Source organism: Patella vulgata, chromosome 8, assembly GCF_932274485.2.
Source record: "Patella vulgata chromosome 8, xgPatVulg1.2, whole genome shotgun sequence".
Taxonomy (NCBI): Eukaryota; Metazoa; Mollusca; class Gastropoda; family Patellidae; genus Patella; species Patella vulgata.
In genome coordinates this window covers 31,899,892-31,914,135 of record NC_065886.2, presented here as the reverse complement: position 1 = coordinate 31,914,135, position 14,244 = coordinate 31,899,892, and the positions used below count along the sequence as shown (strand labels likewise).

Genomic DNA, 14,244 nt, shown 5'->3' with positions numbered 1-14,244 from the left:
TGCATAGCGTGGAGGGCTCAGATACCGGCTGGAGCATATAAAAGCAGCTAGATATAGGTGACTGTATTTTTATCTCAGTTTCGCTGAAGCCAGTGCATCCCTTTGGAGCAGCGGACATCGCGTTGAGCAATAAATCAAAAATGACCCCATCAGTTGTTCGCTGATCTGCTCCTACAGGGTAAAACTTTGAGGGGGTACGTCTCGGAGGGAATGACCTATGTGTGCTGAATGATCGAAGACCAGCATTTGTAAGAGGAACATGTCCGTTTTCACATTTAAACCCCACTTTTTGCACACTAGATATAGAAAACCGCTGCGGATGGCAAGTACACTAAGAAGAAACAATGATGCCAAAAAGCAATCATCGACGCAGTCGATAGGTCTATACCAGAAAACATCAAGATGAAAAACAAGGAACACGAAACGCTGGTGTTCGCCCAGGGGCGCCGGAGCGGCGCGAGAGCCAGGGTACCAAAAGATATGGGGGGGGGGGTCTCTCCCCCGGCCTCTAAATAATTTTGAAATTTGTCAATTCCGAGAACGCTGTTTAGAGCGCCTCTAGCATTCCAAATTCCAACATAAAAACCTTTAAAATACATGATAATGAAAGACACAAAAGCCTGATTATTCACAAATTTCGTATCATAAGCTATTCATCTCATGAACTCGATTTGCCACTTATAGACATCTGGCCAAGGCATGCACTGATAGCTGATAATGAGAGTGCGAGAGCCGGCTCGCGACCGATCAGAGAGCAATTACATATCTATCATTTAAAAATGAATAGACTAGTAAAAAGGTTGAAATCTTTCATCATTAGGGCATGGGTATACATGTATACCCTAGAAAAGGACAGGGTACCATTTGTATACCCGGGTACCAGGGTTCCTGCGCCCCTGCGGTCGCCTGTGTGTCAAAGGGCAATGCGTAATAGAAAGATAGCACTGCGATTATGTAAGCGTCACAACAACGGAGAAGCGCCAACATTTTACATGTACATGAAGTATGTTGTAAGGACATCCGAGATCCATAGAATAGACACTGCGGGATGATATTCTGTAATGCTCTAAATTCGATTCCATGGATGAAAAGCGTAGAAATAACAACAAAGCAAACCTGCAATTCGGAGAAGAGTGGGCTATCAACGGCACAGATAAGGTAGACCTACTAGCTAAACCAGTTGCAGACGCCAGGAACCAATCGACGCGTTTGAGTGGAGGATGAAATTAGTGAATTTGTAGCATTCTTCACTAATAATTATTGAGATTTCTAAATGTTTTATGGATACCCGGAAGGGTACCAAGACAATGGAGACCAGTCAACACCACCCAACTACACAAACCACTGAGCGTGACATCGACTCTATGCAGAACCCTAGAAACCATGGGGAAAAATAGAATACGATTTCATCTGGAGAGTAATTGCGAACTAATCGACGAAAATCAAAGAGGTTTTAGGCTCTAACTTCTAACACGTCATGTTGCATGCAACAATAATTCAGGATATGGCGGTTTATAATGGACATACTCCAGTACGATATGTCGCATGTAGTTTTGTTAAAACGGGAATTTGTTATTAGCCGTGTTTTGTAGACCTCGCCAAGGATTTAGTCTGGTTGGGTGGCTTTTCAATTTAAATCACATCCTAGTAAAATGCATAATGATCAGGTGGATTGAGAGCTTCCTGGTCGATAGACGAATACAGATGAAGGCATTTCTGAGTGGCGACCAGACATTTAAAAAATGGAAAGCAGCAGGGAACGGCCATTAACCCCACCCTCTTTGTTCTAATTATCAACGATATCCACAGAACGTCCGATCTAAATGCAACGACAGATTTAACAAAACATTGGAGGCGTTTGGAAATCATACGGAGATTTAGAGATTTAAGAAGATTTAGAAAGCCCTTGATATGTTCATGAACTCAGCAAACTGGGGATTCAACATCTCCGTTATATTGATTTTGTTTCCTGCATATAATAACAATTTATACGAATCAGCAATAAGTCGTAGACGGATATTAAACGGAGAATGATCACTGGTCCGCGGGTGCACTAGTCCGATTGCCATTTTTAACGATTGATGATGACGTGTAAATACACCAAACCCGGCAATGCAATGTAAATGTAAATGCATCAACCCTGACAATGATATGTACGCAACGCACCCACACTGACAATGGTATGTAACCATTTTTCCATATTACACTGTATAGCCTATAGCGCATCCCGTTTTCATTAACCCACTCAGAGCAGAACAGTAGGACGTTAAACCCCATTTCATTTTATTCTATTTCCTGCTTTTTTGCGCCAATCGGACTATTGAAGATAGGCATACACTATGCAGAGTGCTATGAAGGACATTTTCTAGGAACAACTAGACACTGATCTTTTCCAGGCCCTTCGTCCTGCACTACCGAAACGGAGAAACCACGCTGCAAAATCCCAGGGAACTTACTTGACAAATACATGTACCAGGATCAGTGTACATAATCAAACTGTATATTGAGAGGAAGATGACATGATACCAATCAGCCAACATACCTGCTGAGTTTTTTTTGATGCCAATATTTATAGTATATTTTATATCGGCGGACTAGTGCACCTGCGGTCTAGTGAACCCCTTATATTAAACAACTTCCGTAATATGAATATTTATTTTAGAGTTAGACATATTAATAAGGCAAACTGATATCTCATTTTAATTGCTATTTGCATTAATCAACTGAATATGTTAAATTTATCGCGAACTATGTTAATAGATACCATGCATGTTAAAGTAGTTTACTGAATTTTTAAAGCGAAAATCTGAGGACATGTAATGTTGTAGTCTTAAATGCCATTAAATATGTAGGATTGTCATTAGGGCGTGGTTATTGCGAAATGGCGTGAGCACATGCTCCAGAGAAGGCTGGTTCATCACAATAACCCTGACCCGCAAACTAGAAAGTTTTGTATTTGTCACTTGTCCACGCACCTGTTGGCGACCATTGCTGGTTCCATATCACATATCGGTGTGACTTTACTCACATCTCTACCTGGCACCTCCACCAAATTCTATAAAGTTGTATTCTGAAATTTGTCCCGATACTGGCTATAAGAAACTACAATTATCCAAAATCGGGTGGTAGCCTTTCACGAAGAGTCGGCAGGGTTCTTACATTGAATCTTTTTTCTTATTTAAAAGTGTGGCTTCATTAAAATACTTACAAAACATTAATACTTATTTAAACTTACCTCTTTTGTCCTGTGAACAAAAATCCATTAAGTTTACTCAAACAGCGAATTTTATGATGACTGGCGTGTCACTTTGATGCTTTTCGGCTCAACGGCGGGCGTTACACCTTGACGCTTTTCGGATCAATGACAGTCGTGTCGTGAAGCGATTGAAAATCTGGACGTACAAGAATACAACATGTCAATGTTCCAACTCTCCTTTTAAATATACTTACTGTAAATTTCGATAATGTTGATAATATAAATCTTAGAAAACTTTTCCGCTTTGGATCACAATTTTGAGAGTACCCAAGTAATACCAATGCCAATAATTGAATAGTAATCTTAAACATACATTATGCAAGAGCTAAATCTACCTATTGCAAGTCTTTATTTAGGTTTCAGATGTTATAGACATTAATAATTAGACGTTTATTTACATGACAAGCTCAAAATCAACCCTGTATACTCTCGGATGGCTTGGGTACAGCTTGGATTTAAACAGTCGCCCATTTAAAATAAAATCAAGACATGGCCGACCAAGCTAACGTTTACCGTTAGTTACTGACGTCACCACCGGAAACGGGTTTTGAAAGGCCTACCAAGCGAGGGTACCATAGCTATTGAGAATGTTACTTGATAATCGAGAATATGTGGGTAGAGTTATCGTCTGTCAATCAAACGATCGACAATTCTCGTAAACGGTGCGGACACAGCTGATGCCTATTTCTAATCCGAACTGTCAACAGTGGCAACTCCGTTAAGAATAAAGTAAGTGAACTGAAATTTTCAATATTTTCTATTTTTGAATTATTATAGCAAGAATGGCCAACTCTTTATTAAATTCTTAACTAATGTATCTTTAAATGTCAAATCAGAAAATGTAGTAGCTTGGTCTGATCATATTCCTGAATCAATGGCCATTGCTGGATTGATTTCTGATACTTGAGCTTTTGAGGGAATGTGTCTATTCTTCCCGTTCAATCAAATCTCTCCGAAGTACAGCAACATGACAGCCCTTCGTTTAATCTGGGAACTTCCCTAAAACTTTGGACAGTGATTAAGGTTTTAAAAACGGCGGAAGTAATGTTCGTCTCCAAGCAGTATTGTTTAGATTGTTGCCGTTTTGCGAGCCTCGTTTGTCACGCAATTAGTTTTTCTTCAATATTCTACTATGCACTGATTAATTGGGCGTAATAAATTTCGTGATTCATGCCGTAATGTTATGTAAACATATCTGGTGGTCTGTTCAAATCCAGATGATCTTGTTACGCAGTTAGGTATTGGTTGTTAATACCCTTGAATTCTTTAGCACGCCTATAATGTTTTGACCCCTATTTAGTAAAGACGTTTTGTAACGTCAAGGTTATTGTCATTCTGTTATAATTAAAGAATAACGAAAAGATAGGTACCGGGCAAACCGTTTACCAAGTCAATCTTGCACCGGGACAAACCGGGTACCGAGTAAAACAGGCACCGAGACAAACCGGGTACCGAACTAAACAGGCACCGGACCAGAATGGGTACCGACTCAAATTGGCACCGAGCAAAACTGCGTACCCAGCCACATTGGGTCCCGAACCAACCGGGTACCGAGTTAAACGGAGTACCGGGACAAGCTGGGTACCAGGTCAGACTTGAAAATGTCCACACGGGGATTCCAATCGGTTACAGAAAATTTAAGAATTCAGTGTCTCGTCCTTCCGTGAGTTAATATTTAATCAAAAGTTCAGTGCCTTATCTTTTCGTGAGCTAATATCTAATGAAGAGTTCAGTGTCTCATTCTTTGGTGGGCTAAAGTCTAATGAAGAGTTTGAATGTTTCATCCTTTGATGAGCTAAGTTCAGTGACTCACCCTTTCTTTAGACAAAGTCATAAACCGCGTATTTCTATCGAAAACTACATTTCTAGCTAGAGTACAGATCTCGTTTATCTCTCACCGTTTTGGATCACGAAATTTAGATTCGTGTTTTTGTCCCAAGAAGGCTCATGACCTTTTCCAAATCGAAGAACCGCGCTTATCAGTCATCTCTAGCGAAACTGTGGCTTGATATAGATTACATGTTGATGCTTCACTGGCAAAATAAGAACACTGAGTATTATGTGAACAGGTTATAGCACACTGAACAAGACTTGTGTTGGATTTCGACAATAACGGCGTCTGTTGGAGATATCGATTCTTGGCAAAAACACCGAACTCGATTGTTCTCACATTAAGATCTGGTGATTGGGTAACTGCCTCTGCTCTATCTTGCACAGCTGTGTCACCTTTAGTTTGGTCTGATGTTGGTTCCGTAACTGTGCCTGCTTTATCTTGTGTTTCGGCTACATGATCAGCATCATTCACAAATGTGTCTTGCACAGCTGTATCACCTTTAGTTTGGTCTGATGCTGGTTCCGTAACTGTACCTACTTTATCTTGTGTTTCGGCTACCTGATTAGCATCATTCACAGATGTGTCGCCTTTAGTTTGGTCTGATGCTGTTTCGTTGCTTGGCTTGGCATTGTCTGCATCACTCACGGCTGAAATCACATGAAATAAAATGGTGTTTAACTTCTTACTGTTGTGCACCAACCGGGATAATGAAGGCCGATTATCCATAAGTATTATTTTGCCCTTACAGCGGCGTCTCCGCCTACTTTTCATCGCATCCCGACTGCCAAGGGGTCTTATGCGTGGACGCAAATAATGACTTGCGATAGGCTTTATGTATATCATTGGCAATTATCAATCAACTAATCATTAATACACATTGACGCGATACGGATTATCAGCCAGTTGATTAATTTATAGAATCTGCCGTCACGTGATTGACACTCAATGTAATTTTAATGTTTAATCCAGGATAAATACGATTACAATTTTAAGATTTTTTCCGCCAGTTCTCAAAAAGAATCGTCAGTACCGCAAAACGTTATCGCCAAAATCAAATTTTAATCGCTATGTTCATATTTTTATTGCAAATTGCGACTTGGACGACCGACAGTGTGATCCCTGCCCAATATGCGCAAATGGTATGTCTCGATTTAGAAATTGGGAGAAAAACCGAGGTCCCGTGTACACAGTGGCGTGCACGTAAAATATCCCTTTGCAGTTGGAATTAGATATAAGAGCAGGCCGTAGTACCGCTGTCCGGGCAAAATTTCTCAAATAGCACACTGTATGCCCGTCATCATTAGGACGTTAAACCCTATTTCACTTTATTTCATTTTCTCTATAGTTTCCTTTTTATAGTTCAAAATGTCGTTTTACCTTCTCACTACACAAGGAACTGAACGCTTTGTTAAATAATCCGTGTTATGGGTGAAATGTAAACAAAAGAGAGAGAGAGAGAGAAATGGGGTTTAACGTCCACTCGACACAAACTAGGCCATTTCGGGACTAACATACGGTTTAATTTTATTTCAATAATTCGCTTGCGCGTAGGGGTCTTTAGCAGTGGGAGGAAATCGGAGGACACGGAGAAAACCCACGAGGTTGGACAGGCGAACTTACTCCTTGTCACGTACAACCGGGGATTCGAAACCACGCCAGTTGACTCAATGACAGACTTTATGATACAGCGCGCGTACGCTAACCAGGCTTTATGATACATGCTAACCATTCGACCATCCAACCCCCAAAATGAAATGTAAACAAAACAAAAGTTGTATTTCCAAATAGCCACTTGGAGCACCGAAGGTGATCGGTTTTAAAATCAAAACGTCGCTCGTATGGCCCTAGACGAGACCTCCCACAACAACCTATCAGATCTTAATGTAGTGGAGACCGTCGAAAGCATACAAAACAAACAAAAAAAACCCAAAAAAACAAACGAAACAATAGATGTGTATTGTAATCAGATTGATTGGAAAAAAAAACCTCTATACTTATACAAGTGACATTGGTTCGTCTATATCGATCAAATGTTGCGAAATGTTCGATTCATCTTATCTTTGGAAATGGTGAACGGGATTAAACTGGGTTTTTTTTAATCATATTACTCTGTAGATTCAAATTTCAAAATATTTTGCTTTGCCAGGGATTTATCCATCCACCCAATGACGACGACATTTTTCAAATTTACTCACCTGTCACTGTTTGACAAACGGCTGTAAAATTTGATTGACAAGTTCGTGAGTCCCATTTTAAGTCGACTTGACGTATCATAGCACAATGTTGTGTATCTAAATTATCGGGTTCATCATCGTTCACATCGTCCCAGTTACTAACAGCCAAACTCGTTCCATCAAACCACTTAAACTCGGGCTCTATATACCTCATTCCCAACCACGCATACTCTATTCTGTAAGACAAACACATTCACCTGTCATTTAGCATATGGGAAATAGTTGCCCTTCACTTTGCATCCTTACCCTATGGCATTCCCAACCACGCAAACCATGTGAAACAAAGCCTCCATCTTTCATTTCATTTAGCATGCGAAATAGTTGTCTCCCCACCCTCTTTCCATCCCAAACACGCAAACTCTATCCTATAAGACAAACACACGGTCCATCTTTCATTTAGCATGGGAAATAGCTGCCCCGCGCCTTGCCTGCTCGCCCAGTTTTCTTCCCAGTCACACAAACTGTAAGACAAAACCCCCATCACGCACTTACCATAAGAAATAAAAGAGCCGTGGGGCCTCATTGGGTAAGACGATGGTTCGCTAAAGATTATCGTGATTTTCCGGCATGGCTGTCCTTTGTTAGTGGCGCTGGGCAGAGGATTGGACTAGGGATAGCGTATAGTCGTTCGGATGAGACTTAAACCGAGGTCCCGTGTGCACATTGGCGTGTAAGTAAAAGAACTGCTGGCAGTTGGAATTTAATATAAGAGTAGGCCGTTGTACCGCTGTTCGGGCAAATGTACGTCTGTTTTCATGAGCAGAATAGTATGACGTTAAACCCCGTTTCATTTCATTTGCAAAGATGTAAGGTTTAAAATCCAAATTTTAGTAATTTGATTGGATAATATTAGATTGATTTTAGTGCTTAGCCAATTGAAATTGAAGTATCTACTAAAATTTGGATTTTTCTTTAGTTATAAGATTTCGAGAAACAGGGCCCTGATATTTAGCGATTGAGACATTAACACAACACAATTGTTATGGGAAGCTATCAATGGTTAATAAAGACGTTTCGATAAGTATCCCCTTATCGTTATCAAACACAACGGCATTTAGTAAACTTAGGGACAATGTATATAATATTGATAACTTACTCTTTGTTCTTCGTCATCCAGTTATTGAGCTCCTCGATATCTTTCTGGGTTTCTAGTTTGATGACTTGTAGACCGAGTCCTTCGCATTGGGCTTTACTTTCATCGTAGTTACCCTTATAATTTCCGTCCACAAAACTTGTAGATACTGGAATAAAATATAACATTATAAACTATAATTCCCGTACACAAAACGTGTAGATACCGGAATTAAATATGATATTATAAACTATACTATTCAAAAAAAGTAGGGGATATTTGATTTTGGGGGCATAATACTAAAATATGCAAATGACTACGAAAAAAGTCACTATAGAACCTAACAGAAGAAACATTTCCAGTTACATGTGACGCCCAAACGCACCAATAGCTACCGCATGGAATGCAGGTGATGCTTGGGATCATCATGGGGGTCCAACCCAAGATTTGCACGACTCTGACTTTGAATGTTACAGTCATTGTGGCATTGAATTCCAGGGTGGAAACATCAGTTTAATTGTTTTAGTGACCAGAAAACAAATTTTGATATGCGTCGGCTTACCCAAAATGAAAGGTTACGTGCCCTTGGCATGCTACAGATCGGCACAACACAGGCGGTTGTGGCGCGGACGATGAATGTTTCTCAGTCTGTCATAAGCAGGCTATGGTCCAGATACCGTGATACACAATCTGTACAGGACAGACCACGCTCAGGTCGACCAAGGGCGACAACTCAAGCCCAGGATCGATTTATCCGTACCTTGGCCTTGAGAAATCGTGTCATCACAGCAAATCAGATCAGCGCTCGTCTTCAAACAGACACTGGTGTGAGAGTGAGTGGCCAGACGATTCGGAATCGACTGCATAGGGGTCACCTTCGCGCCCGACGTCCTCGCGTGATCCCTTGTTTGAGAGATCATCACATTCAGGCAAGACGTCGTTGGTGTAGGGATCGTCAACACTGGGATAATCGACGCTGGAGCAATGTGATGTTTTCAGATGAGTCAAGGTTCACTGTTGATTTTTTGGACAGACGTAGGAGGGTGTGGCGTCGTCGAAACGAGCGCTTCCAAGACGTTAACGTCATCAGACATGATCGATTTGGGGGTGGTTCTGTTATGGTGTGGGGAGGCATCACTGTTGCTGGAAGAACGGCTTTACATGTTGTTGCAGGGCGTGTTACAGGCCAGTACTACCGGGACAACATCTTGGCAGTCCATGTTGTGCCGTTCCCACGACGTCATGGCCGCCGTTTCATCTTCCAGGATGACAACGCAAGATGTCACAGGGCCAGGATCGTTACAGGTTACCTCCAACAACAGAACATCACCACATTACCTTGGCCAGCACTGAGTCCCGACCTCTCCCCCATCGAGCATGTCTGGGACATGCTTGGACAGAGGTTACGTCAACGTCAACAACGTTCTGCCAATGTCCAAGAACTTGCTGCTGCGTTGCAACAGGAATGGGACAATCTGGACCAAAATGACCTTAGACGTCTCATTAGGAGTATGCCACGTCGGATCAATGCTTGTTTGGCAAACAGAGGAGGATTTACCCGTTACTGACTTGGTTGTGATGCTGTGGTAACTTTGCTGTTTGACCCCGGGTATCATTTTACCCTTATAATGGTCAGTCTGTGCCTTACTTAGTCTAACGATCATTTGGAATAAATCGATGAATGTGAACTTCATTTCATTTTGTCATTTGTTTCTTCGTCAGTTTCATTAGGTGACTTTAATAACACTTAAAAATCAAATATCCCCTACTTTTTTTGAATAGTATATTATAATTGCCATACACAAACCTTGTAGATACTGACATTAAGTATAGAATTAAGCTATGGCCGTATTCAAAACTTTTAGATAGTGAAATTAAATTTAAACTATAATTCACGTACACAAAACTTTTAAATACTGGAATTAAATATAAATTATACAGGGAACCGGGGAACCAAGTTGGTCACTTCCGGTTTAGGTAGGCTCCCATCGGTGTGTGTGTGGGGGGGGGGGGGGGGCGGGGGGCGGAAACACACAAGAACTTATATACACGACTGTACCCCTTGTCAATTATCAGAGTGGGATTGAAGCAAACGACAACTTGTATCGATGACAGTGTGTGTGTGTGTGTGTATGTGCTTCAGCACTCGGGGGGTTGCATGGCTGAATGGTTAGCACGGTCTGTATCATACGGTCTGTCATTGAGTCAACTGGCAGGGTTTCGATTCCCCGGTTGTACGTGACAAGGAGTAGGGTCGCCTGTCCAACCTCGTGGGGTTTCTCCGGGTCCTCCGGTTTCCTCCCACTGCTAAAGACCCCTACGCGCAAACGAATTATTGAAATAAAAAAATTAAACCATATGTTAGTCCCGAAATGACCTAGTTTGTGTCGAGTGGACGTTAAACCCCATTCTCTCTCTCTCTCGCTTTAACACTCGTTAGGCGTAGGTTTGTTTTAGAAGTTTAGAAGTGTTTGGGGGGGGGGGGGGTCGTCATAAGTTAGTGAATGACATATTATTTAGGAATACAATCTTACTATTCTAAATTTATAAACGTTGAGATATTTCCGTTCGTGATTAAATAATAACCGACATTTAAATTTAATTATCATTTTATATCCGGGGAATCGTTCACCCCACACAACTAGTTTCGCGGGTTACTTTTTGGACGCAAGTGTTCATATTTTGCGCCGGTCACTTAAACATGTATTATGCAAGAGATAAATCTGCCTATATTAGATATTAATTAACTTACCAAGACCATAATCAATCCTCGATGCCAGCGGATGCCTGCGATATTTAGTGGATTTGAATACGTTTTGTGGTGGATGAAGTAACCGTAAAAATGGATAATCGAGACTTAGTTTATTATCATAACAACGGTAGTAATGACGATCGAATGACTAATATGTAGGTTCAGCGTGATGTAATTTGACTGAAATTTTCAGATTATTCTCTTTGCATTATCTATTTGTTTTTTTAATTATTTTAGCGAGGACTGTCAGTTCTCCATCTATACCTAATACCCCTTAAGTGACTTAAAAAATTTTGTGCCCCTCCAAAATCCCCTCACAACCTCACTTCCCAATCTTCCCCCTTTCCCGCAAACGACATTTAATAATTACCTGATTTAAGGACAGTTAGGTGACACAACAAATAAATAAATACAAAATCCAAACACAACATCTCGGCTGCCAGAAACACGACCAGTTATCTTCGGCTAATTCCGTAATCTGCGTGCTGGTGTGCCGTTAACTCGTATAATCTCTTCTAGGAAATAAACAGTCGTTGGTGCCACCTTTTTAAATTACCTTACAAGACAACAGTTTATATGTCAATACTCAGACCATTGACAACGGAAAAAATATTTGATTTTATAAATATGACGAAAATTACAAGTGACGAAGACATACTAAAAATAACAATATTAAAGAAAAAACATCGAAATACTTTCAAAAAATACAAAGAGTAAACCGCCAATTGGTAGAATCGTCCCGTGGTCTATTATTTCACGATCAATTATATCCACAGACTCCCTTATTATGCATATTGATGATTTATTGACATGAAATTAACGATGTCTTCCTTTTATTTCATCCAAAAATCAGATAATGTCAACAGATACATCCATATCGAGTATTGTTAATCGATTAACCGAATCTGATGGCGACATCTAATGTACACGATACTTCCATTTAGTTACAAGTCCAAAAGCAATCCACTGTCCGTTGGTATTTAACACTGGTGATAGAAAAGCAATATGTTAACCGCATATTGTAATTCAATTTGTTTGTATATTTCACGGAGTTAACACGCACTTAAATCCAATAGTGCAGTCTTGTTGCACTTTATTTCGGATTTAAAGGAGCCGCCCCGGCAGTGTTGGATTAACCATTAAGCAAAGTAAGCACGTACTTAGGGCATCATGGTAATGGGGGCACCACAGAATGTCTGCTTTGTTAAAATATTTAAAATTAATCAAGAACTTACATTTAGTTTTTCATTGTTTTTTTTCTTTTCATACTGTTACCTGTCTTGTTGCAATTAACAATGACGTGTATAAAGTCACAGAAAAACTCTAATCACGTGCTTGGGGGTTGTTTCTGGCTTATTTTTAATTTTTTAGATTACATATATGGGCCCACCAAAATCATTTTAGTGCTTAGGACCTCTCTGGGTCTTAATTCGGCCATGCTTCCCGGCTGTGTGTGTGAAGGGGAGCCACGGTGGCTCAGTGGGTAGGACGTTGGCTCGCTAACCTGGAGGTCGTGTGTTCAATCCCTGCATTAGTCGAGAAAGTTCATTGAGATTTTCCGGCGTGGTTCCCCCTTGTCAGTGGAGCAGGGTAGAGGGCCGGGCAAGGGACAACGTATAACCGCTCGGATGGGACGAAAAACGGTGGTGTTCACGTAAAGATATAAGAGTAGGCTGTAGTGCCGCTGTTCGGGCAAAATTTCCCTCTCAGCATGCTGTATTGCGTATGTCCGTCTTCATTAGCTCAATGAAGCAGGAACTGGGACCATGCACTTGGTAGATCTCGCCTTGAGACGATGCCCCTAACAATATAGGCCTCAGGCAATGCCGATTGGGATACAATCAGCATGAACCTCCACACGCATGTTCTTTGGACAATAAGAACAAATGAAAAGGGGTTTAACGTCCTGCTGTTCTGCTCCTACTGGGCTGATGAAGACGGCACAATAGGAAGAAGCGGAAAGAAAATCAAAAATGTTGAAAAACAGGAAGAACAAAACAGAAAGATCATTTAAAGAAAAAAAAATTCAGTGGGGAACCATCTAACTGTGGCGTTATAATGGGTTGAAATTTAACCATGAAACAATTTTGGCGATCATTTGGAAACGGCTCGATACCTGTAAACTGTGGGTCCCCACCTTTAACAAATTATTCAGTAAGCCTACAAAACCAAATTGTTTAATGAAATTAGTTCTGACTTCTGGTTCTACAGAAGTCTGTTTACCGCTACCAAGAGAAACCTAAACAAACAAATATATCGACAATATGGAAGCTGATTTAGCTAACGATCGTATTTGTGCATACACGGGGACTGGGTGGCCCAATGGCTTAACGCGTGCGCTCTAGTTTCGGTGTTGTAACTGTGATTAGGATCACTACCAATCTCGTGTGCTGGATGGCCCATAGTTTAACAGTTCGTATCTGGGAAAACATTTCGTGCGACAGGCGACCCCGTCACAACCCAAAGTATCCTCCCAAATAGGGTTTAACGTTCTACTTTTCTGCACCAATCAGAATAATGTTTGTGTTAAGGGTTCATTTACGAGAAAGTGTACCCGGAACTCGGTTCTCCTCCCATACCAACGACGAGACGATGTTCCTTTCCAGACGAATAAAGACGGAATTGCGGTTAGTGAGTCAGTACATTACTCGCGGAGGCACGGTTGCACCCAATATAGAAGTACTAACACGCATATACAATTTCCTCAAAGGATGAAACAATGCTTTGATTGGCAGGTTACAACAATGATTTGATAACGGTCTATAAACAGACAGTATGCCTATGACGCTATTGTTTTGTTCTACATACCATAGACTGTACTTCCTGCATGTCGGGCCAATAAAGGTTATAGAACAGTATTAAAGGAGCTAAATCTGTATTCTTTGGTAACTAGAAACACAAATGAGTCGCAACGTATATAATAATGTAATATGAATGTATATAATATTAACCAGTATGTATAACAAAAATCCAAATTACAATTTGATTAGTACAGGAAAAGATTTATTGTAAAAAAATATTAACAAGTATCTATAACAATTTAAAAAGTTCTCCTGAATAAAACTTGTTTGAACATCCATACCTACAGTGAAACTG

General features: G+C 40.6%; 1 protein-coding gene across 1 annotated transcript; it reads right to left on the bottom strand.

Annotated features, from left to right (window-relative positions):
* Nucleotides 1-3,645: 3,645 nt before the first annotated feature.
* On the bottom strand, nt 3,646-11,662 carry LOC126830342 (uncharacterized). The gene is made up of 4 exons (XM_050560718.2): nt 11,519-11,662; nt 8,421-8,565; nt 7,286-7,500; nt 3,646-5,737 (listed from the first exon to the last, which is right to left on the bottom strand). The coding sequence occupies exons 1-4, from the start codon at nt 11,577-11,579 to the stop codon at nt 5,202-5,204; spliced, it is 957 nt and encodes a 318-aa protein (XP_050416675.2). The 5' UTR covers nt 11,580-11,662; the 3' UTR covers nt 3,646-5,201.
* Between the last annotated feature and the right edge of the window lie 2,582 nt (nt 11,663-14,244).